This window comes from Myotis lucifugus, unplaced genomic scaffold (genome assembly GCF_000147115.1).
Source record: "Myotis lucifugus unplaced genomic scaffold, Myoluc2.0 scaffold_234, whole genome shotgun sequence".
NCBI lineage: Eukaryota > Metazoa > Chordata > Mammalia > Chiroptera > Vespertilionidae > Myotis > Myotis lucifugus.
Window position 1 is genome coordinate 1720252 of NW_005871282.1, and position 26818 is coordinate 1747069.

Here is a 26818-nt window from a genome sequence, read left to right on the forward strand (position 1 = left end):
CACACCCCTGTGTTCACTGCAGCTATTCCGGTGGCCGAGACATGGAAACAGCCTAAGCGCCCTGCGATAGAGGACCGGGTAACGAAGATGTGGTGCACAACACAATGGAGTACTGCTCAGCCACAAGAAGGGATGAAATAGCGGCATTTGCAACAATAGGGATGGACTCGAGAATATGCTAAGTGAAAGAGGTCAGTCAGAAAAAGCTAAGAACCATCCGATGCCCACATGTGTGGGGTAGACAACTGAAACGTGAACACCTACAGGCGGGTGGTGGTTGCCAGAGGGAAGGGGTGGGGGGAGACGGGGGCCTCATATCTGGAGACGGAACATGATGTGACTCTGGGTGGTGGGCACGCGGTGACACATACAGATCTTGTCACATAGAAACCCACCCCTGAAACCTATATGATCCTATCAACCATGTCACCCCAATACGGTTAATTTTTAAAATAGCCAAAAGAACGAAAGAAGGACTTAGACAATTCCCCCAAGTGCTGGCAAATTTTGGGGGACCCCTGCCACAAGTGGAGCGCAGCCCACACTCCTGCCCAGCGTATCCAGGTACCTCTGAGTCCTTCCTTCCTCATTCACCTTTTTACGGAACCTTTCAGTGAAGCTATTTTGGAACCTTGCAGCCTCCGGAGGCCTCTGCACGCTAATTGAAGAGGATACCCCCCGCCCCATTGTTTGTTTCACTCGGGAACCCTGCTTTCCAGTGCACTTTGTAAATGAACGACCTGTCTAATTAGGCCTTTCTCCACGCTGGCCATTGTCATTCCAGGCCGACGTAGTCACGCTTGGCCATTTTTTGTGGATTTCCACCGCTTCCAGGACCACGGTTCTTAGACGTCAGATTAGCTGGTGTTCTGGAAGGTGGCGTGCTCACCTCACTACCACTCGAGGCTCACGTTTCTGTAGCTAAGCCTCTTTAGCAAGGAGGGGTGTGCTGCTGGCCAGGGATGCGGGGGTATTTGACAGCGCCTCACTGCACGGACACTTTCTCGCTGTTAGTGGGGGATGTAGTGCTGCCCTAACCCGTCTGTAACCCTGCGTCCTAGCATGGGAGTCTCAGAGCTCAGGAGCAAGCACTCTGCCAGCTCGTAAGAGCTTCACAAGTGCCCACAAGTTTTGCAGCTTTGACTTCCAAAGTTCTCATTGGCGATGGATCTATCACTTGTTTAAGAGGCGATTCCTTGGTTACGGCAGACACCCTAATAGCTGTGAATAGTCTGACTTGTGCCTCCTGAGATTCTGATATGCCATTGGGTTTAAAGGTCTGAACTTCTTATCTCAATTTCTGTCCCCAAGTCCCCCAAGGACTTATGCTTTGCCCTTACCTTGAGGCTTGGTAAGCCCCCGGGAGCTGTCATCTTGCTTTCTTTAGATTGAGGGGCCCCATGACGTTCCCTTGAAATAACCCTCCTGAATTCAACCAGACCTGTCAGGACCTCCCTCAGGTCAGCCACAAACCCAAATGCAGTGCCCAGGAAAGCTCGCTGTGGAAATCTGGAGCCTCCGGCCCCGAACAGACAGGCCAACAAACACGCAGCGCCCGAGAGCAACATGAACAGAGCACCATCGGAGAGAGGCTTACCTGGGCCCAGAAGAGACGCAGGTTCCGAACTCGCGCTGGGCACTGCCACCTACCTCCGGGTGGTCCTGAGCGTCCAGCAGCTCTCCAGTCCCCGCTCATCCCAGCACTGTCGGAGGACAAATTACACAGGTTAGCAACAAGGGTGATGTCCTTTTTCTTTTAAATATGTTTTTATTGATTTCAGAGAGGAAGGGAGAGGGAGAGAGAGAGAGAAACATCAATGATGAGAGAGAATCATTGATCGGCTGCCTTCTGCACACCCCACACTGGGGATTGAGTCCACAACCCAGGCATGTGCCCTGATGGGAAATGGAACTGTGACCTCCTGGTTCATAGGTTGACACTCAACCACTGAGCCACACCAGCCAGGCTAGTGTGAGGTCCTTTACTCAAGGGAAAACCATCCACATATTGGGAGCGTGCAGTGCCTCCCAGGCAGTTGAATTTTATAAAACTACTAGAGGTCCGATGCATGAAATTCCTTTCAAGAGTAGGCCTTCCTTCCCCAGGCTGCTGGCACAGGCTTCCCTCTGGTACCCAGGACCCAGGCTTCCCTCACAGTGCTGGCTTTGTCAGGAAGGTCGTCCGGTCTAATTAGCATATTACCCTTTTATCATTATAGATAGGCACCTGTATCTGCAAAGCTCTGTGTTCCAATGAGAAGAGATGCTTGTGAGAGAACGAAGTTATTTGTGTATTGTTAGTAATTTCAACAACTTGGCTTTGGATGGCAACAGTGACCATAGAACATAGACGTCGACCATAAAACGTGGAGTGAGAATGGTACGTGAAGAGGTCAGAGCTGGCCCCCTGTCCTAACGTGGTGCGATTTGGACAACAAGCCAGAAAGGGAAACTCGAGGAGCACGTGACTGGGTTTTAAACACTGTGCGTCTCTGAGAACGAACCCCCGGGCCTACGTGAACTCTAGGCTTAGCTCTGACAGTCAGCCGGGACCATAGAAACCTGGATGTAGAATCCAGAGCAGAGCAAACTGGAGCCTTCTTCCCCAGTTGCCAAAAGCCTGGGTGCAATGGAGAACCACGACTTAAAGGCTGAGAGGAGTACAGAGACGGGAGGGCCTCAAAGGGTTGCACTCTCTCCAGGGCAGCAAGGGAACAGAACTCTAACAGGCTGAGAAGCTGGGGGGGGAAGGACTTTTGGAAATTTCATACCTAAATGAGGTCCCAGAATCAACCAAGATAGAGGGATCCTGTGATGGGCCCTGAGTGTCAAGTGCGTGTTCCCCAAGCAGTGCATCCTAGGAGCGCGTGTGAGCTGCACAGAAGCGGCTCTCTCAAGGATGCAAGACCACCTTGAATCAGCGGAGTCTCCCTGGAGGAAGCTGGGCCAGCTGTGATAGAACCACTCACCAGAAGCAGAAGAAAAGGACTCTCTAGAGAAGGATAATGTGATCTAAGAACATCACATCACTTCTAACATTTTTCTTTTATTTTTTTTAAATGTATTTTATTGATTTTTTACAGAGAGGAAGGGAGAGGGATAGAGAGTTAGAAACATCGATGAGAGAGAAACATCGATCAGATGCCTCCTGCACACTCCCTACTGGGGATGTGCCCGAAACCAAGGTACATGCCTTTGACCAGAATCGAACCTGGGACCCTTCAGTCCGCAGGCCGATGCTCTATCCACTGAGCCAAACCGGTTAGGGCACATCTAACATTTTTCATATATAACATCTGGCACTCGATAGAATGGAGCAGCATGAAAAACGTTTAAAGGGAAAGGGTGCCCACAAAACTTCGATGGCCCAGAGTGGAGAACGAACAGGCTTACGGTGATAAAACAATGAAGAGCTCAGAAAGTTCGTACACAAAACACAGATTTAGCTACGTAAAATTTTTTCTAGGATCAACCCTTTGTATTGGGATCAAGACTTGTTTTTTGCTTTAATTCTTTTGACAAGAAGTAAAAATATATGATAGAAAATGTCTAAAAGAGATAAAGAATTTTCTAAAAATGGTATTTTCTAAATACTAATAAAGAACTGAAACAGAGCTGTACAGTGAGTAAGTTCTGGCAGCTCGCCCTTTCAGCATGGTGACTGCGGTTAGTAATGTTGTATTATACACTTGACATCGGCTAAGAGAGTCGATCTTTGGTTCTTACCACACCAAAATAAAAAATAAAAAAGGCATCAGTGTCAGATGATGAAAATGTCAATTCATTGTGGCAACCATCTATAATGTATACATATATCAAATCATTACACTGTACATCTTCAATATATACAATTTTTATTTGTCAATTATACCTCAATAAAGCTGGGGGGACATTGAAAGACATCAATTAACAAGGATCAGATGTGATTGGGAATCATGTGACCATCCCCTCAGGAATGACCGTGCAGCCACAGCTTCGGGTTAGAGTTTCCGTCTGAAATGCACGAGGAGGGCCAGTCGGTTGGGAGGTAGGAAGTGGGGAGCATTATCGCTGATTAGCACAGAGAAGACATTTTGATTTGTGGGTCTGGAGAGCATAATATAAAGATGCTTCCAATACGAACTCTAGAATCTTGTGTGAAACACACTGGTTGTCATGGACACCTGTGTTTATTTTTCTTTATAAACAAACCCCGCCGGGCCGTCCAACTGTAATTTACAGACAGCTTCTCATGGATCGCTCATTCTTTGCTCTGAACTCTTAGGGATATAAAATTCTCAAATGCCGTTGTTTTATTTTCATAATAGACAGCTGTGGAGAGGGAAAGACTTCTCAGTTCAACGTTTTCCTTAATCCATTCTCTTCCTGTGTGATTTTTAATAACGTCTCAAAAACGCCATCAGGTCACCGTGTGAAGAGACTGTGATGGTAATGGATCCGTACAAGGGCCACTCAGTGCCATCGTCCTGTCCCTGCTTCAGGCCGGCCGGGCATTGTTCGTGGCCTGTTATCAATGAGACGCCTGGGGCCTTGCTCCTGCCATTGTTCGTGGAAGTGGAAAGCTCTTCAGATTAACAGCGCCCAGATTAACGCACATAGACTTTCTCATCATGGTCATTCTTGTCATCCTCACAGCCATGGCCATAAAGTTCTAGCACTACTTTTTTCAATGCGTGTCTGTGGCGAAATCTGCTCTTCCTGGCCAAAGCCTTTCTTCCCTTCTTCCATGAGATCCAAGCCCCGGGTTCAGCTGGATACAGAATCAGCGAAACAGAAGACAGGCAGTCTCTTCTAGCCCGTCCGTCCGCTGGCCGCAGGCCTGGTGACCTTCGGGCCAGTGGAGTGGAAGCAGGAGTGATGTGAGCACCAGCAGGTCACGCTCCGGGAAGCAGGCCTCCGGCTCTGAGGGAACGGGCCCCCCTGAGCCTCCTGACACGGCAAGGGCACCCCCAGGCGCTGCTGGCTCTGCTCCTGCCAGCTTTCCAGAGATGACTCTACCAGCCAGCGGGCAAGCTGTCATCGCTAACAATCAGCTGTCTGGAGGACCTGCACCACAAAGATCGCAAATGCCGCACGTCCTGGGCTTTATTTTATCTTTTCAGAGAACCGTTTACCTGCGCGCCGCTGGTAACTTTGAAGGGAGCGGAAGGGCATTGAGACAGAACACGCTTGGGTCCTTGCCTGAGCCCGATGCCCTCATCTTAAGGAGTGATGTCAGCAATGACCCTGAGACCGAATCCGGCTTCACCCTGGAGGCTGGAAGGTCAGTATATGGGCTGCAGGAGCACAGGACTCACTCACAGCAACTCCCTGGCCCTGGACTGGACTCATTCGCTGATGAAGACCACACGGCGGACATGGTGAAGGGCCGTAAGCTGCTGGGCAGATCTCCCGGGACACTGACCCGCTGACGTCGGGAGGATGCGGCCATGGCTGCACGGGGGCGTGTTCACACGGCGTCATACGCTTCCTAGAAGGTGAGTTCTGAGCTTCATCTGGTTTCCAGTGTGTGGCGATGTTTGCATCCTCTCACTCTTCAGTCCATGGCCCCGATGTACTGCCTTAGTTAATAATGAAATAAGTATGTGGAACTGAAAACAGTGTAAATAATTAACCCGCCTGCGGCCTCCAAACGCACGGCTTCGCGGGGAAACTGCTTAAGCCGCTCATCCCGGGAAGAACCGTGCCGGCGATGGAGCTCCCGTGGCACCCGGGAGGCGTGAGAGCCCCTTGATGCCAGGCATGTGGATACGAGTTACTCATTTCCCTGCACGTAGAAGGTTTGTCCTTTGCGTTCCCTCCGCAGCACACTCCCGACGGATAAGGGGGATTCGCCTTGTGCTGGAGGGAATGACACGCACCAGCTGGTGGGTTACGTAACCACTGGGCTTCCTCTGAAGTCAGAGCAGCTCGGCTCTCGTGTCCATCAAAGGCTGTGATCCAGAGAGAGCCGGCCTCCTGGCGGAAAACCAGCACCGACATCATGACACGTCTTTCCTCTCGGGAATGGGCACCGTACATCCCCCCCTCCACCCCGCCCAGCACTGGGCGCCCCTGCCCAGGCCTGGCCCAGCCCCGGGGGTGTGGGGGGGCGGCCTTCCTTGCTCAGAGTTCTCCTCTGGGACCAGCTCCGGGGATGCCAGCAGCTCGTGGGGTCCTGTGCGGGGAGCAGGGGGTCTGAGCCCTGAGCCCTCCGCCCAGAGGCCTGGCACTGAGCATCAGGTCGCCCCAGGAAGCCGCGCAGGCAGAGCTGCCATGAAGTGTCCCAGAAGCCATAAAGCTGTCACAAGGCGCGTTGGCCAGATGTCTAGCGCAGCTGTGGGGAGGGAGGAAGCGAGGCCGAGAGCACATCCTGCCGGCTGGCTCGGGGAAAGGCCAGCGCTCCCACAGGAGGACTCGCGGAGGGGGTGCTGGAGGTGGGGTCCCCCTCTGCGAACCGAACCGGGGACCTGCAGGTGCTGCAGCCAAGGAGAGGCTGGGGCCTTCCTCCTCGTCCCCTGCAGCTCGCGCTGCGTCAGGCCAAGAAACTAAAAGACTAGAACTTGATCTCACTCGTATGTGGGGTCTAATGAGTGTGGGGCTGGGGGGATGAGAAGGGAGAAGCCACAGAACTTACATACTTATGTGCACGGCCCATGGACACGGGAAAAAGGGGGTGAAGGCCTGGGGGAGGGGGTAGAGGCTGGGGAGAGGGGGGAGGGGGAAGGGGAGACATCTGTAATACTATCAACAATAAGAAATACATTTAGAAACAGAAATCAGGAAGAAAATGCAGTCCCCAGGGGCCAGCCTGAGCGTCTGCCGGGGGCTCACACCTTTCATGTCGGCTTTGTGTTAGAAACAGCAGCTCATAGTCTCACTCTCACGGCGGCCGGCGCGTCAGGGCCAGAGCACTTCCAGCTCAACTACAGTCTGAGTGTCTCCACTGAAGACGTCACAGCCAATAACTCTCTAAACGTTTCAGATCTGATTGAGCTGCCAGCCATGACTGAGCCGAGCTACATGTGCTGCCGATGGGTGGGGGCTGGGGGCTGGGGGTGACAAAAGGCTGACCTGGTTAGAGGGACCTCTTAGAATATATTCAGGGCCATGAAAACCAAGGACCACCCTGGCCTGTTTTGCTCAGTGGGCAGAGCGTCAGCCTGCAGACTGAAGGGTCCCGGGTTTGATTCCGGTCAAGGGCACATGCCTGGTTGTGGGCTCGGTCCCCAGTGGGGGACGTGCAGGAGGCAGCCGATCCATGATTCTCTGTCATCATTGATGTTTCTCTCTCTCCCTCCCTCTCCCTTCCTCTCTGAAATCAATTATATATATGGACTTTTCCTCTATTGTGTTAAAGCCAAAAGGAAATACCCCCCCACCCCCCCGCATGTGATACTATGCCTGAATGGATACTGGATTTCGAGAATCCAGTGCCGGGTAGCGATGGGATAGGTCACGGAGGGACAGAATGCCTGGGCGCCGGCTGAATGGCCTCACTGGCTCTGGGCGACCTTTACAAGGTGGTTCCTGCCACCAGAGTGAGCCAGGCCGAGGGCAGCTGCACAGACAGGACAGCTGACTCTTCCGCATGGAGCCAGTCAGCTTCGTGGGAAACCTGAGCGCTGCACCGGCGGCCCCGCACCGAGCGAGCGGGCCATGTGACCTCCGGGAGGTCAGCCCTGGGAGTCACTGAGGACGCGAGCGGGAGTTTGATCTGAGAGCCAACGGGGATCACATTCGCGCTGACACTAAGGGGAACCTCTTACTTCCCTGAAGCAGAACTTCAACGCCAGAAACAAAATCCACAACCCAAGAGCTGGAACTACTCCTCCCAAAGGAAACCGAACATATTCCAACAGCGGAACCTCGAATGTGTGTTAAAGGACGTTCTGAAATGTGTAAACGATAAATATGTGTGTGTGTGTGTGTGTGTGTGTGTGTGTACCTATGTGTATATATGTGTATATGTACATGTATATGTATATGTAACCTAGTCTCCAAATGGAGCTCCTGGCCGTGGAATACAGTGACAGGAAGTAGACGCGTCCGCTGAGCCTGTGGAGCTGACTTTGGCCACCGACGTGCGAGGGCAGCCCGTTGGCGAGGTGCGCACCTGCTGCTGGGAAAGGCGCGATGGCGTCGGTTAGGCTGAGGCTGGGCGAGCCACATGCCCTGCAGGGAGCTCCAGGTCTCAGCTCACTTTCAGACACACCAGCTCAGGAAGCAGTGTTTTCCCAAGGACCCCAGGGGCTCTGCCGTCCTGCTGCTCAGTCCTCCGCTCGTTTTTTTTATTTTTTTATTAAGTTATTACATATGTGTCCTTATCCCCACGTTACCTCCTATCTCCCCCCCGCCCCCCGCTCATGCCCTCACGACGCCTTAGCCGGCATCTCGCCGCCGCTTCGCTTACTCATGCCGCCTCTTCAGACCCGCACACCATGTTCTCTCCATGTGATCGCATTCGCATTCCCTTGTCTACGGGAACATTTGCATTACTTTGGGGGCAGAGAATGGATCAACATTGTGTCTACAATAGAGCCATCCCAATCTTTTCAAAGAAGTTCTCCCTCTCCCTCTGTCTCCCTCTCCCTCTCCTCTCTCTCTCTCTCTCTCTCTCTCTCTCTCCCCCCCCTTTCCTAATTCCCCATGTTTTGCTGATGGGCCATGTCTGGGGCCTGCTTTCCTTTGTCTGTGAGGGTGTCTGTTCCTGCGGGTTCACATGCTGGCCTGGCCGACCGTGAGAAAGCTCCCAGCGAGGCCGGGAAGTACCCTGAACAGCACAGCGAACGCCAGGGGCCTCGCCCTGCCCGATGGTGGCCGGCAGCAGTGGGCTGAGACCCGCCAGGAAGGGGCGCAGTGGGCGCATCAGAGCTGTCAGGGTCCCTCCAGAGCGGGTCACACAGACAACTGCGTGCGGGAGCATTTTCATTTTATAAAGAAAGAAAGGAAGCAAGAGACATGACAAATGGCTTTTTAAACAAAATCCTCTCCCTGAAACACGAAGAAAACAGAGCTCTGGGCAGAAGGAAAACATATGAAGGACTTCTATGAAGTACTCACTCGCTTGTGTCCTCCTATTTAACTTTTTTAAAAAATAGTCGGAGACCTGCCCATAAGTGCATTTCTCTTTCTCTGGTGTTTTTGCGTAAGTGATCATTCTACGTCACTCAACGCGGAATGAATAAATTAGTCAGGAAGGAGGATTTTTTTCCTGTTTTCAAAAAGGCGCATGAACATGCGGCCTCTGCAGCACCGCCCGCAGGTGACAAGGGCTGATGGGAACATGGACATTAGGGAGAGGGAGCTGCACCTGCTGTGGACACGGAAAGGGCGTCTTCCGTCGCGTCATGCTCTGTGTGATAGGAGGCCACCATGCACGGATGCCACCATGTGCAGCGGCCTCAGGCCAGGGGCCACCTGGCCTTGAGGGCCATTTTCTTGCTGATGGAAACAGCAGGCGTCCCTCCTCCTGGGACACAGGACGGGGTGGCTTCCCGCAGGAGCTGGCGGCCGGAGGTTTGAAAAATGCCCCCAAGTCGCCTGAGCGACTCCCTCCAACAGCAGGTCACCAGGAAGCATGTAAAGGCTCCTGTTCTTCACTTCCTACCTCCGTCTCGGCCATAACGACGCAGAGGGAACCCTGAGCGCACAGGGCGCCGGACGTGTGCACACGTTGCCCGTGCCTGCGGCTCGCAGCCATCAGCCCGGCCACGCGGCGCAGGCCACTGGGCAGCAGGAAGCCAAGAGGAAGAATAAAGAGGGGGGACCCCCAGCTCTGCTCAATCATCTTCAAATACAGTGCCTTAGGGTGTTGTGGCATGTCCAGGGGGAGCCCAGTGACCCATTTCAAGAGAGCGCTCAGCCTGACTTGGGAGCTGGCACCTTCCCTAGCGGCTCCATGTCTGCGCGCAGCCCAGCACCCCCTCAGCCCAGCACCCCTTCAGCCCAGCACCTCCTCGGCCCAGCACCCCCTTAGCCCAGCACCCCCTCAGCCCAGCACCTCCTCGGCCCAGCACCCCCTCAGCCCAGCACCCGCTCGGCACAGCACCCACCCAGCCCAGCACCGAAACTTGGGGTAAAATTCCACTTTGGGGGCGTGCCCGGGCCTGGCCTGCCCTCCGCTCTGGCTTGGGCTGGGGCTCAGGCTGGGGTGCAGGTGAGAGGCAGGAAGAGGCCCGGGCCGCCTGCTCCAGCCGCCGCTTGTTCAGCTTGAGCCTCAACAATGGCAGGAAACGGGTGAGGACACATTTTCCTCGAAGGGGAGCCGCAGCCTGGAGGGCCGCCCCGAGCCGTGCCCACTCAGCATGAATGGGAGGAAGCCTGCGAGGAGGGCCTGGCCGGCCCGCCCGACAGAGGCCGCCGCTCCCGCGGGTGGACGGACACACTCCCAGGATGCGCCTCCTGCCGTTTCCTGAGCTCCGCGCCTCGCTATCTCCTCCCCGGCCCCGCGGAGGCCGACAACCTGCTTTTCTTTCTTTTTCTTTAAGAACACGTGTAAAAGGCAGCTCCTGAGAGTCATGCTCCACGCCACAAACACTCGGAAGGGTCCCCTCCCTCGCTGCCCAGGGGCCAGCCTGGACTTACAGGCCACGTTCTTACTGATGGGACAGGAGGCGGCCCCTCCTCCTGGGACACAGGCCGTGTGGTTCCCACAGGAGCTGGTGGCTGGAGGCTCGGAAAATGTCCACCAAGTGGCCTGTGTGCCTCCTGTGACAGTGGGTCACCAGGGAGCAGGTAAAGGTCACCGGGGAGCAGGTAAAGATCACCAGAGAGCAGGTAAAGTTCACCGGGGAGCAGGTAAAGGTCACCGGGGAGCAGGTAAAGTTCACCGGGGAGCAGGTAAAGGTCACCGGGGAGCAGGTAAAGGTCACCAGGGAGCAGGTAAAGTTCACCGGGGAGCAGGTAAAGGTCACCGGGGAGCAGGTAAAGATCACCAGAGAGCAGGTAAAGTTCACCGGGGAGCAGGTAAAGGTCACCAGGGAGCAGGTAAAGGTCACCGGGGAGCAGGTAAAGGTCACCAGAGAGCAGGTAAAGTTCACCGGGGAGCAGGTAAAGGTCACCAGGGAGCAGGTAAAGATCACCGGGGAGCAGGTAAAGGTCACCGGGGAGCAGGTAAAGATCACCAGAGAGCAGGTAAAGTTCACCGGGGAGCAGGTAAAGGTCACCAGGGAGCAGGTAAAGGTCACCGGGGAGCAGGTAAAGGTCACCAGGGAGCAGGTAAAGGTCACTGGTCTTTATTTTCGCCTCCATTTCGGCCATAAGGATGCAGGGAGGACATGAGGGCAGAGCGCCTGAGCCACGTGCACTCTCTGGCCGCCCCCTGCCCCCTGCCCGCAGCCGGCTGTGCAACAAACACGATGCAGTGAAATGCCCCGCTATAGACATGATGCAGTGAAATGCACGATACACACGATGCAGTGAAATGCCCCGCAATAAACGTGATGCAGTGAAGTGCGACGCGGCCTCCCACGCGGGCGCCTCCCCGGGGCCACGCTGTGCAGGAAGCCCGGGCGGCCTCGCCTGTTGAAACAGGAGAGAGAACTCCGCCGAGGGGCCATGGCTGCTGGGCGTCTGTCGTTTCAAAACAAGACTGCACCGTCCCGCTCGGGACCCGTGCATCAGTGCTCCTGGGGCGCATCGCTCTGGCCGCAGGGTTTGTGTCTCCCGTGGAGGTACAGGGGCCTGGCCGGCTGCCTGCTTTTCAGCTGTCACAGCCGGGAATGGAATTACAGGCAGGAAGAGGTGCAAGCTCGAGATGACTAGGAGATTAATAGTGTCATTGCACACTAGGCCCTGATGCCTTCAAGGCACCGAGGGAGGTGCCTATAAACCTTATCTGGCTGTAAATACCATTGTAACAAATCCATAGTGTCAGGGTTTACAATGCAGAGACATTTTACCATGTATTTTAGGATTCCGTCATTTGTCCCCCGGGGAAGGTGTGTTTGGGAGTGGGAGGAATGCACGGATATTAAGTCACAGAGAAAGATTAGTTATTCCTGAGGCCTCAATATTAACACTTAACAAAAGCCAAAGGAGGGAGTAGATTAAACTCAAGAAAGGAGCTTCCAGTTAAACAATGAAGATGAGGATACAAGCTGTTTCCTGAGGACTTATCGCTGATTAAGAGAAGTTGTCGAAAGCATTGGGGCTTTAATGCTACCCAGCCCTTAATCCCCAGGAAGTATCCTTAACTTTATTGCTATTTTAAGATACGCTAAAAGCTCTCAAAGAGAAAATGGTGATAGATGATCTATCTTTTTTTTTTAAAGCATTTTGTAGCTCAAGATACTCCTATTGCCTTAACCATTTCAAAGCATTCCCTACAATTTGTGTAGCTCACATGCAGTATCGCGCAGACAGCCTAAGATTCATATATAATGGCTGAGTGGGATTTCTTAGTCACATAACAGATCTTTGAATCTTGATTCCAAAAGTACTAACTCTGTGACTTTGAGGAGGTTAATTGCTTCAAGTAACCATTTTCTAAACTATACGGGGATAATATCATCATAATAAAGGATGATGAAATGAAATAATAAAATAATACTATGCAGAATACTTAATACAGCCCCTCGCAGGTATTGCTAAGTTCAGTTTCCTCACATTTATTGCTAATTTCCCCGAAATTTGGTTTTGTTCTATTTTGTTTTTGCCTTTTCTTGTTTCCCCAGAAATTTTAAACTCTAAAGAAGGTAAGTTAATATCTGCATTATTTCATCATTGCTTTCTTGCCTGTTTTTCCTCAAAACCTTTAGAAAATTAGTACCTATCTATTCCTAGAGTAAAACTCTCTCAAATTCCACGTGTTCGGGACTTGTCAGACTATTGTGTTAATACAGTTCTATCCAGATGGTGACAGGTGTGCATTAGGACAGCATGTGGCAGGCTCTAGAGCAGGGGTGGGCAAGCTTTTTGACTCGAGGGCCACAATGGGTTCTTAAACTGGACCGGAGGGCCGGAACAAAAGCATGGATGGAGTGTTTGTGTGAACTAATATAAATTCAAAGTAAACATCATTACATAAAAGGGTACGGTCTTTTTTCTTTTTAGTTTTATTCATTTCAAACGGGCCGGATCCGGCCCGCGGGCCGTAGTTTGCCCACGGCTGCTTTAGAGCCTCTGTGTCTGTCCCACAGTCAAGGAGCTCTTAGCTAAGCTCCCAGGATGGAGAAGCTCTTTGCCTCCCAGCTCTGATTTTGACCATCAAAACCCATTCGGGCCCAGCCGGTGTTACTCAGTGGTTGGGAGTCGAGCTATGAACCAGGAGGTCACCATTGGATTCTTGCTCAGGGCACATGCCTGGGTTGCTCATTATTGATGTTTCTATCTCTCTTTTCCCCTCCCTTCCACTCTGAAATGAATAAAAATATATTTTTAAATCAATTATGGTGTTGAACTCTTGAGTATAGTATACAGTTGCCAAAGCAAAATAAAATAAAATAAAATAAAAGTCTGGTAAATAATATGTTCTCTCTTTTATCAAAAAACCTAATTCGCCTATTATGTAGTAATGATTCCTCATACCTGTCAATTCTGGCAAGTGAGGAGAGAGTGTTAAGAAAGGAACGTTTAGTTATTTTTTTAACTTGCATGGATTAGAAGTGTTGCCTGGGCGTACTCCACCTCCATTCATAAAGGGAAAGGCCAGGTTGATGGGTTTAAATCAAAGAAATAGGAAAAATGGACGACAGAAGCAGCCTCAAAACAGGGGAAGTGTGGCCAAAGGTGACACGGGCCATTCGCCCTCTCCATTCCAGGACACCTTGGGGGATGTCTGACTGCAGGGATCGAGCCTAAACCGGCCGTCGGACATCCCTCACGCAATCTGGGACTGCTGCCTCCTAACCGCTCACCTGCCTGCCTGCCTGGTCACCCCTAACCACTTTGCCTGCCAGCCTGGTCGCCCCTAACTGCCCACCCCTGCTGGCCTGGTTGCCCCTAACTCCCCTCCCCTGCTGGCCTGAATGCCCCTAACCGCCTCTGCCTCAGCCCCCGCCACCATGGCTTTGTCTGGAAATGACGTCCGGAAGATGTCCGGTCTAATTGGCATTTTATTAGTATTGATATTCAACATCTGGTTAGTGGCAAAAGCAGGACATAAACTCCAGTCCTCTAGTTTTCTTATGAAAGCTATTGTCACTGATCACAATGTATGCTTTCAATATAAAGGCATATATGATGATGGATGAAAAAAGTCAATAGGATTTTACAAATTGTGGAAAATAGGACTTAATACAGACAACTTAACTTTGAAAAAATGCTCTAAATCAATAAATAGATGTCCTGATATCTCCGCAGTCTACTGTAACAAAAGCCTAGTTTGCATTTGAGACGACGGCATCACACAACTATTTCTTTTTTTAAATATATTTTATTGATTTTTCACAGAGAGGAAGGGAGAGGGATAGAGAGTTAGAAACATTGATGAGAGAGAAACATCGATCAGCTGCCTTCTGCACACTCCCTACTGGTTATGTGCCCACAACCAAGGTACATGCCCTTGACCAGAATCGAACCTGGGACCCTTCAGTCCACAGGCCGACGCTCTATCCACTGAGCCAAACTGGTTAGGGCCACACAACTATTTCTCAGGAATTGCCCACCAGAGCGACTAGTCAAGAATATATGTCACCTGCTCTTTAGTCCTCAATAAATGGCCCATGTGTCTACAATTCTTTACCAAATCTCCTCTCTGCCAAATTACTTGTAAAGACCTTACAAAATCAGTTTACGTGACTGGTATTTTTAAAATTATTTCCTTATGACCACCAAATAAATCTATGTGAATAACTAAAAGGGATACTTTAAAGATATAGAGAGCTCATCTATTAAGCTTTAAAAAATTCCTTATTCTAATTAAAGTTAATAATGATTATAATGACACATTCTCCCAGAATCTTTAGGAAATGTTTTATTTAGTCATTACTATTAATTTAAAAAGTCAAAATAATAAAAGCAGTTTTCAGCCAATTCAACAGATACTGTTTTTTACCTCCAGTTCCAGAGGAAATTGTCAAAAGAATTGACAATAATGGACCACATTGGCAATATAAGTGCAATCACTTTGACAGTTTCTCCTGGGTGGCTTTGTAAAATACAATGCTTGTCTTTATAAAATAATTCTTATGAGAATCACCATGACTTTAATGAAAATACCTAGTATTGGCACTGGATATAAAAAACAGTGTCCATGACGCAAAGCCATTGAAAGAGCATTTACTTTAGATGTGATTTGGTAGTGCTGTGTACTAGAACATTATGATCAAAATCACATTTCAATTTCACGTGGAGACAATGGCTGTTTACGGAAGGAAGGCAGTTCAACCCCCGTTTAACTATCTTAGCGATGTTAACTTGGAATGCCGTGCCACAGGAACGTTTATCAATAAATATGCCACAGTAAAACTTCAATGAAAGGAAGACGTAACTATTTCACCATTGACATGAGGACTTACTTTAAGGAAGTACAGACTGCGTGTTTGTGTGTGTTTCTCCTCAGGGTACACATTTTAAGTACATGAGGCCGTTATTACAATAAATATTTGCCATTTGATAGTTCAGACTTGAAAAGAATATGCATCTACCCCAACCTGAGACTAAAATATTTGCAAAATTACATCAGTTTTGTCATCAGACTATAGAAACGCACACACATATAACATACCTCCACGAGAATTACCCTTTAGGGTAAAACAGAGAGCTTTAAGGTGTTTCTAGCAGACACCTCGCTAACTTGTAAATACATTTTAAACCCCAAGTTCACAGTCGGAATTTTCAATGAGAGAAATGCGGTGCTTCTGCGTGTTCTGGGCTGTTTGCAGAACTTCACAGCCTAAGCTCCCACGTCTGCTGATACTGAAAGAGCCCAAAGCAGCCCCCAAAGCAGCAGCTCGTCCTCCAGCCAAAGGTTTCCCATCAGAACCGTCACCCGTCCAGGTGTGGCCTTGAACCGAAGCGCAGCTGCGAAGCGGGGGCAGATCCCTGTCCTCCTTCCCGCTCCCTAAGGCAGTGATGGTGAACCTTTTGAGCTCGGCGTGTCAGCATTTTGAAAAACCCTAACTTAGCTCTGGTGCCGTGTCACATATAGAAATTTTTTGATCTTTGCAACCATAGTAAAACAAAGATTTATATTTTTGACATTTATTTTATATATTTAAATGCCATTTAACAAAGAAAAATCAACCAAAAAAATGAGTTGGCGTGTCACCTCTGACACGCATGTCATAGGTTCACCATCACTGCTCTAAGCGATCCAGCGAGCTCTGCCTTCCCCTCTTAGGGAGACCCACGTGTGTATATTTTGAAAGCTCTTCCTCTTTCTCTTGCCCAGCAAACAGCTCTGGTGGCAGATGAACTACATGCCAGTGAAGCTGCGGTAGCTGAGAACATTGGATGTGGCCAAACCTCAGGATAAAAACAAAGCAGACGCGTTATATGGATCGGTTATGACGTATTTATTAAAAGAAGAGCTCTATGGCCATGTAGTATAGAATTAGGAACTATGTGGGGGGGGGGGGAAGCTGCTTAGTATTTTTAAAAAACAAAAACATGCTAAGAGCGACACAATTTGAAAAAACATGAATTCTGGGCTGCCCATAAGCTACTAGTGAGCTCGCTTAATGGGACAAGGATGTACTCCTGGTGTTCCTTCTGAAAACCCTAAAATGCTGGCTGCATAAGGACAAGAGGAAGGCCCGGCCTCATGTGTGTCTTTACCGACAAACATTTATTCAATAAACCTGAACTGAGCAGCTACTAGGGCTCCGGTCCTGTGTTGTGTGTTTGAAACAATGAGACAAAGACCCCCAGTGAGTTCATAATCTACGAGGAAGACAGGCCTGTGCGTCAATAAAACCCAGAAATGAGACAGAAACAAAGTCCCTCCAGAACTAAAGGCAGGAGCCCAGCTTGATCTGAAGGACCATCTGTGACACTTGAAATGGGCGGTTCTGGGCCTAGACGGCAAACCGGCTGAGTCATCATCTTGAGGGTCACCCGGGAATTTGTGGGAAGTTTTGCAGGCGCCGCAAGGTGAGTCTTCATGTACAGACACTCGATCCACTGGAGAGGAATTCCCACGTTCTGAAGATATTGGAGACAATTCACTCAAAAAGGAGCGCCAACGGGCTGCTGTTCTTTGTCCGAGATCCGCAGGATAACGGAAGCCAATGTCGTCGTTATTCCTCACTCGGCATCTGTTTAATAATTATTTATTGAGCACCTAATCCATGCCAGGTGCCTCATATATGGGGTTGGGCAAAAGTAGGTTTATAACTGTGGGTACACAAAACACAGAGGTTACTCTTGTATTCTTACTTATTACTTATTGCATTATGTATTTGTATTACAGCTGTAAGCCTACTTGTGCCCACTGTGTGCAGAAGCAATGGGCTTAATAACACTGAGCCTCAGGTTTAAGAAGATAAGAATAGGCCTTCTCACCCCATGGCAGAAAGAAGAGGAGAGCCTGGCCGGTATAGCTCAGTGGTTGAGGGTTGACCTATGAACCAGGAGGTCAGGGCACAGGCCCGGGCTGCAGGCTCAATCCCCAGTGTGGGGCTTGCAGGAGGCAGCCGGTCCGTGATTCTCTCTCATCATTGATGTTTCTCTCTCTCTCCCTCTCCCTTCCGCTCTGAGATCAATACAAATATATTTAAAAAAAAAAAAAAGAGGTAATGAGAGCACTTAAAAGTCATACCTATAGAGATCCTTCCTAATGGGAAGAGGCAAAAGGTGTCAGAAGCATTTTTCTTTCCCTTTAATGGTGACGTTGGAACTGGGTCTTGAAGGGAGAGAGTTCCCAGGTCATGGTGTGCGGACGTGGGAAGTAAGAGAGCAAAAGCGGGGAATGGTAAACACGTTCAAACCCAAGCGCCAGAGCCCAGGTGTGGGGTCACCGCAGGAGACAACGAAGAGCTTTCCGGGGACTGTAAGTCCATGCGAAGAAAGAAGAGCTTTCTCACCAGGCCGGCGTGGCTCAGTGGTTGAGCGTCGGCCTATGAACCAGGAGGTCACAGTTTGATTCCCGGTCAGGGCACAGGCCAGGGTTGTGGCTCCATCCCCAGTGTGGGGCATGCAGGAGGCAGCCGGTCCATGTTTCTCGCTCATCACTGATGTTTCTATCTCTCTCCCCCTCTCCCTTCCTCTCTGAAATCAACACAAATATATTTTTTTAAAAAAGAAGAGCTTTGTCTACTTAAGAAGATGGCTCTGGGCTTAGTGAAGGACCTGGGAGAGGAGAGGATTGGTAGCTGGGAGGATGTTGCAATAATTCCAGATAGAAATGAGGAAGGCCTGGAGAAAGGTCCTGGCAGAAGGAACAAAAGGAGTGGACATGTTTTGTAAATGGTTCTTTAAGAAGATAGATGGGAACTGGGGGCTGACTGTGTGGAAAAGGGAGGGCAGAGGAAACACGCCTGAAGTTGGGTGTGGGCGCCTCGTTGGACAGATTTGATAGAAGACAATATAATATGAAACATGCGATTGGCGTGGGAGGAAGATGAGCTCTGTGTCCGATGTTATCGGGCCATGAGAGAGCTGAGGCCCGAGACCGCATGTCAGGTTCCGGGTGCGTCGTCAGACTCAGAGCCTGTATTTCTCTCTTGGACGGGACGAGGCTGGCGATCCCCTGGGGCTCCCCTCTAGCCCACAGCAGCTGGGGAAGCGGGGCATATTCTTGTCAGCATCCTCTCTTCTCTGGTGTGTAAAGCAAATACACAAACCAGTAAACACAGCAAACATCGTATGCTTCCTCATTTTAAAGATATGGAAACCCTCTGTGTGAGCGAACTCCTTAGAGAACAGCGGGGACAGCTGGGACTGAATCATCTCCATTTAAATGTCATCTCTTAAGGAGAACAGCTCCGGCAACGTTTCCTTTTCAGAGCACTGACCACCACCCTCACAGCATCGACCGTCCTTCTTATTCTTTGTCTTTATCGTTGCCTCTCTCGACAATGATGCAAGCTACACAAGAGTACGCGATTTCTTCTTATTTCTGATCATTACTGTCACCTGAGAGCCGGGAATAGTGATCGGCACAAAACCGCAGTTGGTAGCCGTGACCATGGCAGTGAGGAGCTACTCCGTTGTCGACCTTTGCCTGGGTTTCCAGTCTCCTTCCTGGTTTTATGGGGAGAAAATACCAACTTCCCTGAGGCCAGTGCAGATCCAGGGGTCAGAACGCAGCTTCTGCTCACGGGTGGGAGGCCCTGCAAGCCTGTTCCTGTGTTTGCTAACCGGCCGGCACTCCCCGGGAGTCAGCGCCGTAAACACACCCGTCCGAGCGGAATGAACTGGAGTAAACCCCTGACGTCAGGGGCGAGCGCCGCCGATATCACTGGGTGTGACGAGGAGTCTCCGTGTGTCATGCTCTGCTATGCACAGTGTGAGCACAGAGCATGGTCATAGGACTGAGTGTTGTCTTTTGTAGGAGAACATCTCAAAGAACAAGAACAAGATATGCTCCTGGAGGGAAGGGCAGGGCCTGTCGGCTGGAGGAAGTGGCATCGTCCTGAGGAGCTGGCTGATCTGAAACAGGAGCGAGGGAAGGGGCGGCCCCCGTTGTCTGCGTGGTCCCCTGGGCAGCTTCCCCAGGACGCACAGCTTCACGCTCCCCGGAACCACCGTCCATTCCCTGCAGGCCCCGGGAGGAGGGGGGGTTCCAACAAGGGGGAGATGGGCGCCTGGGCGGTAAAGTCGGGGTGACTAGGGAAGGGGCTTGCCTGTCAGTCTAGCCGGGGATAAAGAGAGGTATCTTTGATGAGAGAGAAACATCATCCATCGGCTGCCTCCTGCACGCCCCCTACTGGGATCCAGTGTGCAACCTCGGCATGTGCCTGGGCCAGGAATCGAACCAACAAACTGGTGGATCGATACTCAACCACTGAGCCACGCCGGCCGGGTGAGAACGGCCTATTTAAGTTTAGGTGGAAAAGGCTCATTTGACAGCGTTGACAGTGAGTCAGCCATTGATTCCATTGAGTTCTTGTTGTTCAGTTACAGATTGTTCTATTTCAGTCCTTCCTTTGCGATACCCTTTACCATGGCTCTAGGAGTAGGCATTGGAGGGGCGTTTATAGCAACCCTCGACAGTTCTCACTCTACCTACAGATCCCCAGCCCAAACACCACTAACAGCTTCGCTCCTTTATATCTAATGGATTTAACTTTCCCCAATCTCTACCTAAAATATTTGGATTTTTAAATGTGTATAGTGCCTAGAGGAAGTAGTAAATCATAAGATTATGAAAAGATTCTCAGTACTTTGACAATTCCTGTGTTTTTTTGGTTCATTCTGTACTTAGGAAAGTGCCTAGTACATAGTAAGTCCTCAGTCAACGTCACAAACTAATTGAAAACCATCACCTGAGAAAGACATATGTAGCATGGCATCATACCACATGCAAAGAGACAACGAGGATTATAAAGTAAAACAAAATAGAGTCACATTATTTTACAAAATAATATTTGCATCGTTGAGGGAAACAGGGCAAAAAAATTATTGATGTTAATTAAAATTTAGCATTTGGTTATTATCTGATAGAAATAGTTACCTATAGCATTCAGACATTTTTATTTTAATGACCACGTTTTTACTTAAAATATGTAATAAAAATGTTATAGTGGACATATAAACAGAAAAATAAAAATTTTATAAACAATAACTAAGAATCCGATACTAGGTTTCCATAAATCCGTGCAAACGTCTCCTTTGTCCACCAATTGCTGCTTGTTTGGGTCCATCAATGTCGACTTTAAAGTCAACTAGTGGACATCATCTACTCAGCATCTTTCTAGTATGTTCCTTTTTTGTCATAATCCATCTGGACTTGTGTTTGCTTTCAGTTACATAAAGTCTAACAGCACCGACCATCTGAACGTGGGAAAACATCCGCCCTCCGAGTATAAAACAGAGAGGATCAGGGAATCGGATGCATCTCGTTACAAATAAACAGTGCGCATTACCCTTGGCTCCACTTCCAGTCAGATTTATTGGCCACTTGGAGAAAGAAATGGAAGTTATTGTCTTACCCTGTGTGGGGAAGAGAGAGCCCAGTTACATGGTGTGCTGTTACTTAAAAAAAAAGCAGTAAGAGGATAAAATCTCCTGCCCAGAGCACTAACTGGCCCTCTGCTGTCCTTGCTCTCTGACAGAGAGAAGCAGAGGGGAAATGAGAAAGACGAACAATTATATCTTGTGATAAAGTCGCCGGGACTCCATCACACTTAGCGGATGGACTAGTCAAATGGTCCCCCTGTCACACTGTCTTGCTAAAGATGCCACAATTGCTTGGCTGGTAAGTCCCGTGGATTCCTTCCGCCCTTTATGTTCATAGAAATGAGCAGCCCCTCATCATGGATCATCCCAACAGCACGGCTTGTCCTGGCTTTTTCCTCCGGTCACAGCCATTACTTCTCAGGAACAGTTTCCTTTACTTTGACTTGTTTTTTTTAAATATATTTTTATTTATCTCAGAAAGGAAGGGAGAGGGAGAGAGAGATAGAAGCATCAAGGATGAGAATCACTGATTGGCTGCCTCCTGTGCCCCGACCGGGAATCGAACCGAGACCTCCTGGCTCAACCACTGAGCCACGCCGGCCGGGCCCTTGACTTTACCGGTTAATGCTACTCTTCGTGTCCACTTGGCACATCTCCCTTCCCGATACCACACGGATGAGCCCGGCGCCACGTGCTTTGTGATGGCTTCTCTAACTCCACCCAAGACCGTGGCCCTGGTGCGGAGCCACCCACAGAGCCATCTCCCGGACGTGCCCACTTGCGGGCCCTCAGGCAGCCACGCTCAGCAGGACACACGCTGAGTGTGCAACCGTCACGCCCAATTGTGCTTCTGACCCTGCGCTGCTTGTGAAGGCTCACAGCACGTCAGTCCATCAGCCCGAGCCCTCCCCTCTCCTTCACCTTCATTCACATCCTCCGCGGCCGCCCAGGGTTCTAGAGCTTTCAAATCTGCACCCTCCCCGCCCACCACCAGGAACGGGCACAGGTTTCCATCAACTCGTAGGGAGACTGTTAACTCAAACGAGTCCCAGCTCCCGCTGCTCACGGCTTTGACGGAGGCAGACCCACACAGGGCGCCTTCCACAAGAGACATGAAATCTGGCAGTATCTGTTTCTCAGCATGAGAAAGCCGTCCAGCTCCTTAGGTAACACGAATGAGGGTTTAAAGGGTCTTATTCCCTCTGCCCGCCTCTACAGCTTCCTCTCTTTCTATCACACACACCCCCCGGTCTCTGGCCAGGTTGAACCACTGGCCGTCCCCAGAAAGCCTCGTGTTCTTTCTAGTCCCCAATCTTTTGCACATGCCTAGACCCCTTCTTGTATTTCCCCAGCCCAACACATACGTGTCTTTAAAATCTTATTCAATATTTCACTCCCCCTGCTGTTCTCTGCACCCATTAGACCTGCACACTAGTGGTTTTTACTTCATTGAAATTGTGCCTCACACCCTCCGCCTCCAATCTACTTTCTAGGGCAGATGCTGTTCCCATGAATCCCAGGACCTAGAATAGTTATAATGTTACTCATTAGGCCTTCTACAGAAATGTGATAACTGAATTCATAAACAAAGAACCCTTTAAATAATAAAAGGCTATGACTTGTTTCCGTTTTACATTTCTTTGAGAAGATACTGACATATTACTTAAGGATTTTTCATCTGAAGAGATATTTAGACTGTGTAGGAGGTAAGAGAGGATTTGATAAATATGAAAAAGTGAGAACAAAAACACAAAAACCTTTTCTTTCCTTCTTAAACGATGTATAAATTACCAAATAGCCAAACATATTCACAATGTGCCGTTATCTGAATGGCCAAAACATCACCCTTTAAAATGTTTTTAATTTTTTGCTTTTGTGTACAGATTTAGAAGAGTATCAAGAACATTCCTATAGTGAAGGCCTGGGGGGGGGAGGGCAGGTAGAGGGGGTCAGTGTGGGGAGAAGGCAACATCTGTAATACTTTCAACCATAAAGATAAATTGAAACATTTTTAAAGGGGAAAAAAGAATATTATTATAAGTCACCACGGCCTTGTAGTTAGGGACCCAAAACTTGGAGTGGTGACCCCTTCTCACCGAAGCCCAGAGAGCCAGCTCACACATGCGTCGCGGTGACTACCATGACCTTCAACCTCTCTGACTCACCTTCTGCTTCTACCCACGGTCGGCTCTTTGCAAAGACCAGGTTTCCAATCAAGTCTGAGCACTGCCGATCGCTTCTCAAAACCAAGTAAATCCCATCCTCACTCAAGCCCTGTTTGGATCATGTGTTCAAACTTAGCAATCACTTGTGATTGGTGAAGCAAAATCACATGCTTATGCTCACGGAAAGAGAAACCTGTTCCCACCCACCGATACCAAAGGGACCGGGCTCGAAGCAGGAAAGAGGATTCCAGAGGAAGAAGGAAGAGGCATGGACGCGAGGAGCGTAGGGCAAGGCACACAACAGACTTCTCCTTGAATGGCTAATATCTACACATCTTTCTCTTATACAATCATTTTAAAATGTCCCTACCTCACATACTGCCTCAATATTATCTCAGAGAACATATAGATCTCCAAATAAAAAAAACTCCAAGTTTCACACCGTTACAGCTCCAGCTCCAAGTCCAGGGAATCTAGGTGATACGAGTGCTTTTCGAGGGGATGCAAGGTGGCTTTTCATGGCCTGGTCACCTCTGGCTCCCTGACCACTGTGATCATGTCGTTAGGGTAACATCCGAGGGAGTATACCTGGTAGCATTGGAGGAGGTAGAACAAGAATATAGAGCTCTGCTGGGCAGGCACTGCAGAGTCTATTGCCCATAAAAGAGTAATGTGTCTTCTGAAATTGAGTGAGAATATCATTGTATAACCTTTTACAATAATAAAAGTGTAATATGTTAATTAGACCTGATGTCCTTCGGATGAAGCCGGGCTGTGAGGGAAGCCTGGGTCCCGGGTGCCAGAGGGAAGCCGGTGCCGGCAGCCGGGGAAGGAAGGCCTACTCTTGCACGAATTTTGTGCATCAGGGCCTCTAGTAAGAATAATGCTTAAAATGGGTTTACATGAGAAAATTTTTCTACAGAAAATAATATTTTAAACCTGTTTTTACTTGTGGAAATAAGTTGACTTTTGCCAGAGGTAGAAGTGTGTTGTGGAAGAGAAGATAATATTTTTTATCTGCTCCAATCAGAGGAAAACACCACCATGCGTGCGTTCTAAGACCTTGGGGAACCAGGCCCGACTTCTGGCTTCTGGGCCCCGCGTGTAAGGGGCTTGGAACTCACGCTCCGTCCTAACAACAAGGAAAGAGCTGAACAAACTGGAAACTCCCCCTCCTCTCAGACCTGCAGGAGACGTGCGGCCCCAGGCAGCTGCTCCCCCAGCATCGGAGAGACGCCGGGCAAACACTGAATCGCGACTTCATGGGCCAGAAAGGCGCGGCCACGGAACCGGCCCCCGTAGGAAACCCACCCGGTACCAGGGAGTTCTGGAAGCTCGGGGTGGACAACTCAGGCGCTAAACCCCTGGGAATCTCTCCCCCTTCCCCCCCCCCACCCCGTCTGTGGGTCCTACCTCCCGAAGCACAGCACAGCCAGGTCTCAGGGTGAAGATCCAAGCCAAGAGCAAACCCCCTCTTGCTTCCGGCCGGGAGGAGGAGGCACCGCTTAGAGCCACACCTGTGGGCACTCATCTTCCCGAAAAGTCCGCCCTCAGGAGGAACCAATTCACCAGGCTTTGCCCCGCTGGGTGCAACTAGAGCCCCGCTGACCCAGGAGGGGCACCCCCAACCCCAGGGCCTCTGGCCCCTGTCCCACTCAGCAGGGGGGGACCGAGAAGCACTTGGGGAGTCCACACCCCAGAGACACAGGCTCCCTAAGACTGAGGCCAGCCACAGGACTGCAGAACCCTCCCCCTCATCATCTCTGTCACACCCAAGGCCTGCGTGGGGCATCGCGTCCAGCGTCAGGATGACAGTCCGCAGGCACAGCTGGGAGAGGCCTGAGCAGGGGAAGCAGACCCCGCAGAGGTGCTGGCGTTTCCAGGCTGAGAATTGGCCACCGTGACTGACACCCAGGCATCCGATGGAGGACGTGAGCAGCGTGTCAGGCCCGATGGGCAGTGGGGGCAGAGGTTGCAAAGCCTCAGAGCAAACGAAAGAGAAACACTAGAGATCAAAACACCCAGAGAAGTGGGGGTCCCTTCGATGTGATTATGAATAGACAAGATGCAGCTGGGGAAAGGATCTTGCAATTTGCCCGGCCCGGCTGGCGGGGCTCAGTGGTTGAGCATCAACCTATGAACCAGGAGGTCAGGGTTCGATTCCCAGTCAGGGCACATGCCCAGGCAGTGGGCTCCATCCCCAGTGTGGGACGTGCAGGAGGCAGCCAATCCATGGTTCTCTCTCATCATTGGTGTTTCTATCTCCCTCTCCTCCCTTCCTCTCTGAAATCAATAAAAATATATTTATAACATAAAATAAAATAGAGCCTAACAAAAAGAATCTCACAATTTGAGGGTATCTCAAAGAAACCACCTGAAACGAGAAAAGACTTTTTAAAATAGAACTGAATATTTTAACTAAATCTTAATGGACAACAACTAAAAGGTATAGCCTGAGTAGTGGTAATACCAGAATTAGAGAAAGGACCAGAAGAAATACTTACATAAATGACTAACCATTTCCCCAGGTTAATGCCAGACACCAAACTACTTAGTCAAAAGCTCAGTGAACTCCAAGCAGGATAAATACCCCCCAAAAAAACTACACCTAGAAACATCCCTTCAAACTACAGAAAATCACAGATAGGAAATGTGCCGAAAGAAGTCAGAAGAACAAGAATCACCTGATCTTAGTGGAGAAGAGAGAAGAATTCCAGCTGATTTTTTCTCAGAAGCCACGCGAAGGCAAGAGGAGAGTGAAGTGTTTAAAGTTTTGGGGGAAAAAAATAAAACCAGTGTAATCTCCTAAACTAAAGCCAATATTCAGACTTGAAGCCAGAAGAGACCTTTCTCCACATGGAATGGGCTTCTTTCTAACATACAGGGTGAGGCACAAGTAGGGCTCCAGTTGTCTGTACGGGAAAATAATACAAGAAGAAGTAATAATGCAAGAATAAACTCTGTTTCTCATGCGACTCGGGTGCCTGTTTATATCTGAAAGTCTGTTGGACACACTTTCGCTGGCGTTAGACGACGCTGACAGTTCTCAGCACGCACTGTTTTGGACGCTCCCAGATGGCCCGCCCTCTCTCTCGGCCGTTAGTGAAATCTTCTCCGTGGGATCAGCCAAATTGGCCCTCACTGTTGCCTCTTCGCTCCGACGTTAACAAACGCCAGGACACTTTGGGGGGAAATTGAAAATGGGAGTCACATGAGCACTTGTTGGAAGATTATGTTTCCTGCCCCTTGTGGAGGGACTTCTCGTTTATGACAACAGTCCCCATCCAAGAAGTTTCCGGGCCTCGGGAGCCTCCCTGGGCAATGGCAACGGAGAATTCCACGCCGGAGTCTTCCCGAAGCCCGGACCTCGAGGGGTGTTCGGGTAAAGAAGGACATACCCACCTGCCCATTTCCTTATTCACAACGAAAACTGGAAGAACTGATAGGTGAGCTTTACGTATGAGCCTGGGCCTCTGGTGAAATGTAGTGGTGGACGTACCTTAGCAAACTAATCAGACACATGCCATTTGCTCTATTCTTTTCTCTCGGCATCTACTGCAGTGAAAGACTATGAACACTCTTATGTCGCCCACATGGAACTATTCCTCATTTACATCCGGGCCTGGTCATGCTGACTTGCTGGTCCAGACCTTGCCATAGTTAAAGCC

General features: G+C 49.9%; 1 protein-coding gene across 1 annotated transcript in view; it reads left to right on the forward strand.

Moving 5' to 3' along the window:
* The first annotated feature begins 8115 nt into the window (after positions 1 to 8115).
* ZSWIM2 (zinc finger SWIM-type containing 2) overlaps positions 8116 to 26818 on the forward strand; it is a 97253-nt gene continuing 78550 nt past the window's right edge. The window contains 2 exon segments of the mRNA XM_023762118.1: positions 8116 to 8124; positions 10699 to 11199. Of these exon segments, the coding sequence (XP_023617886.1) occupies positions 8116 to 8124; positions 10699 to 11199 (510 nt within the window).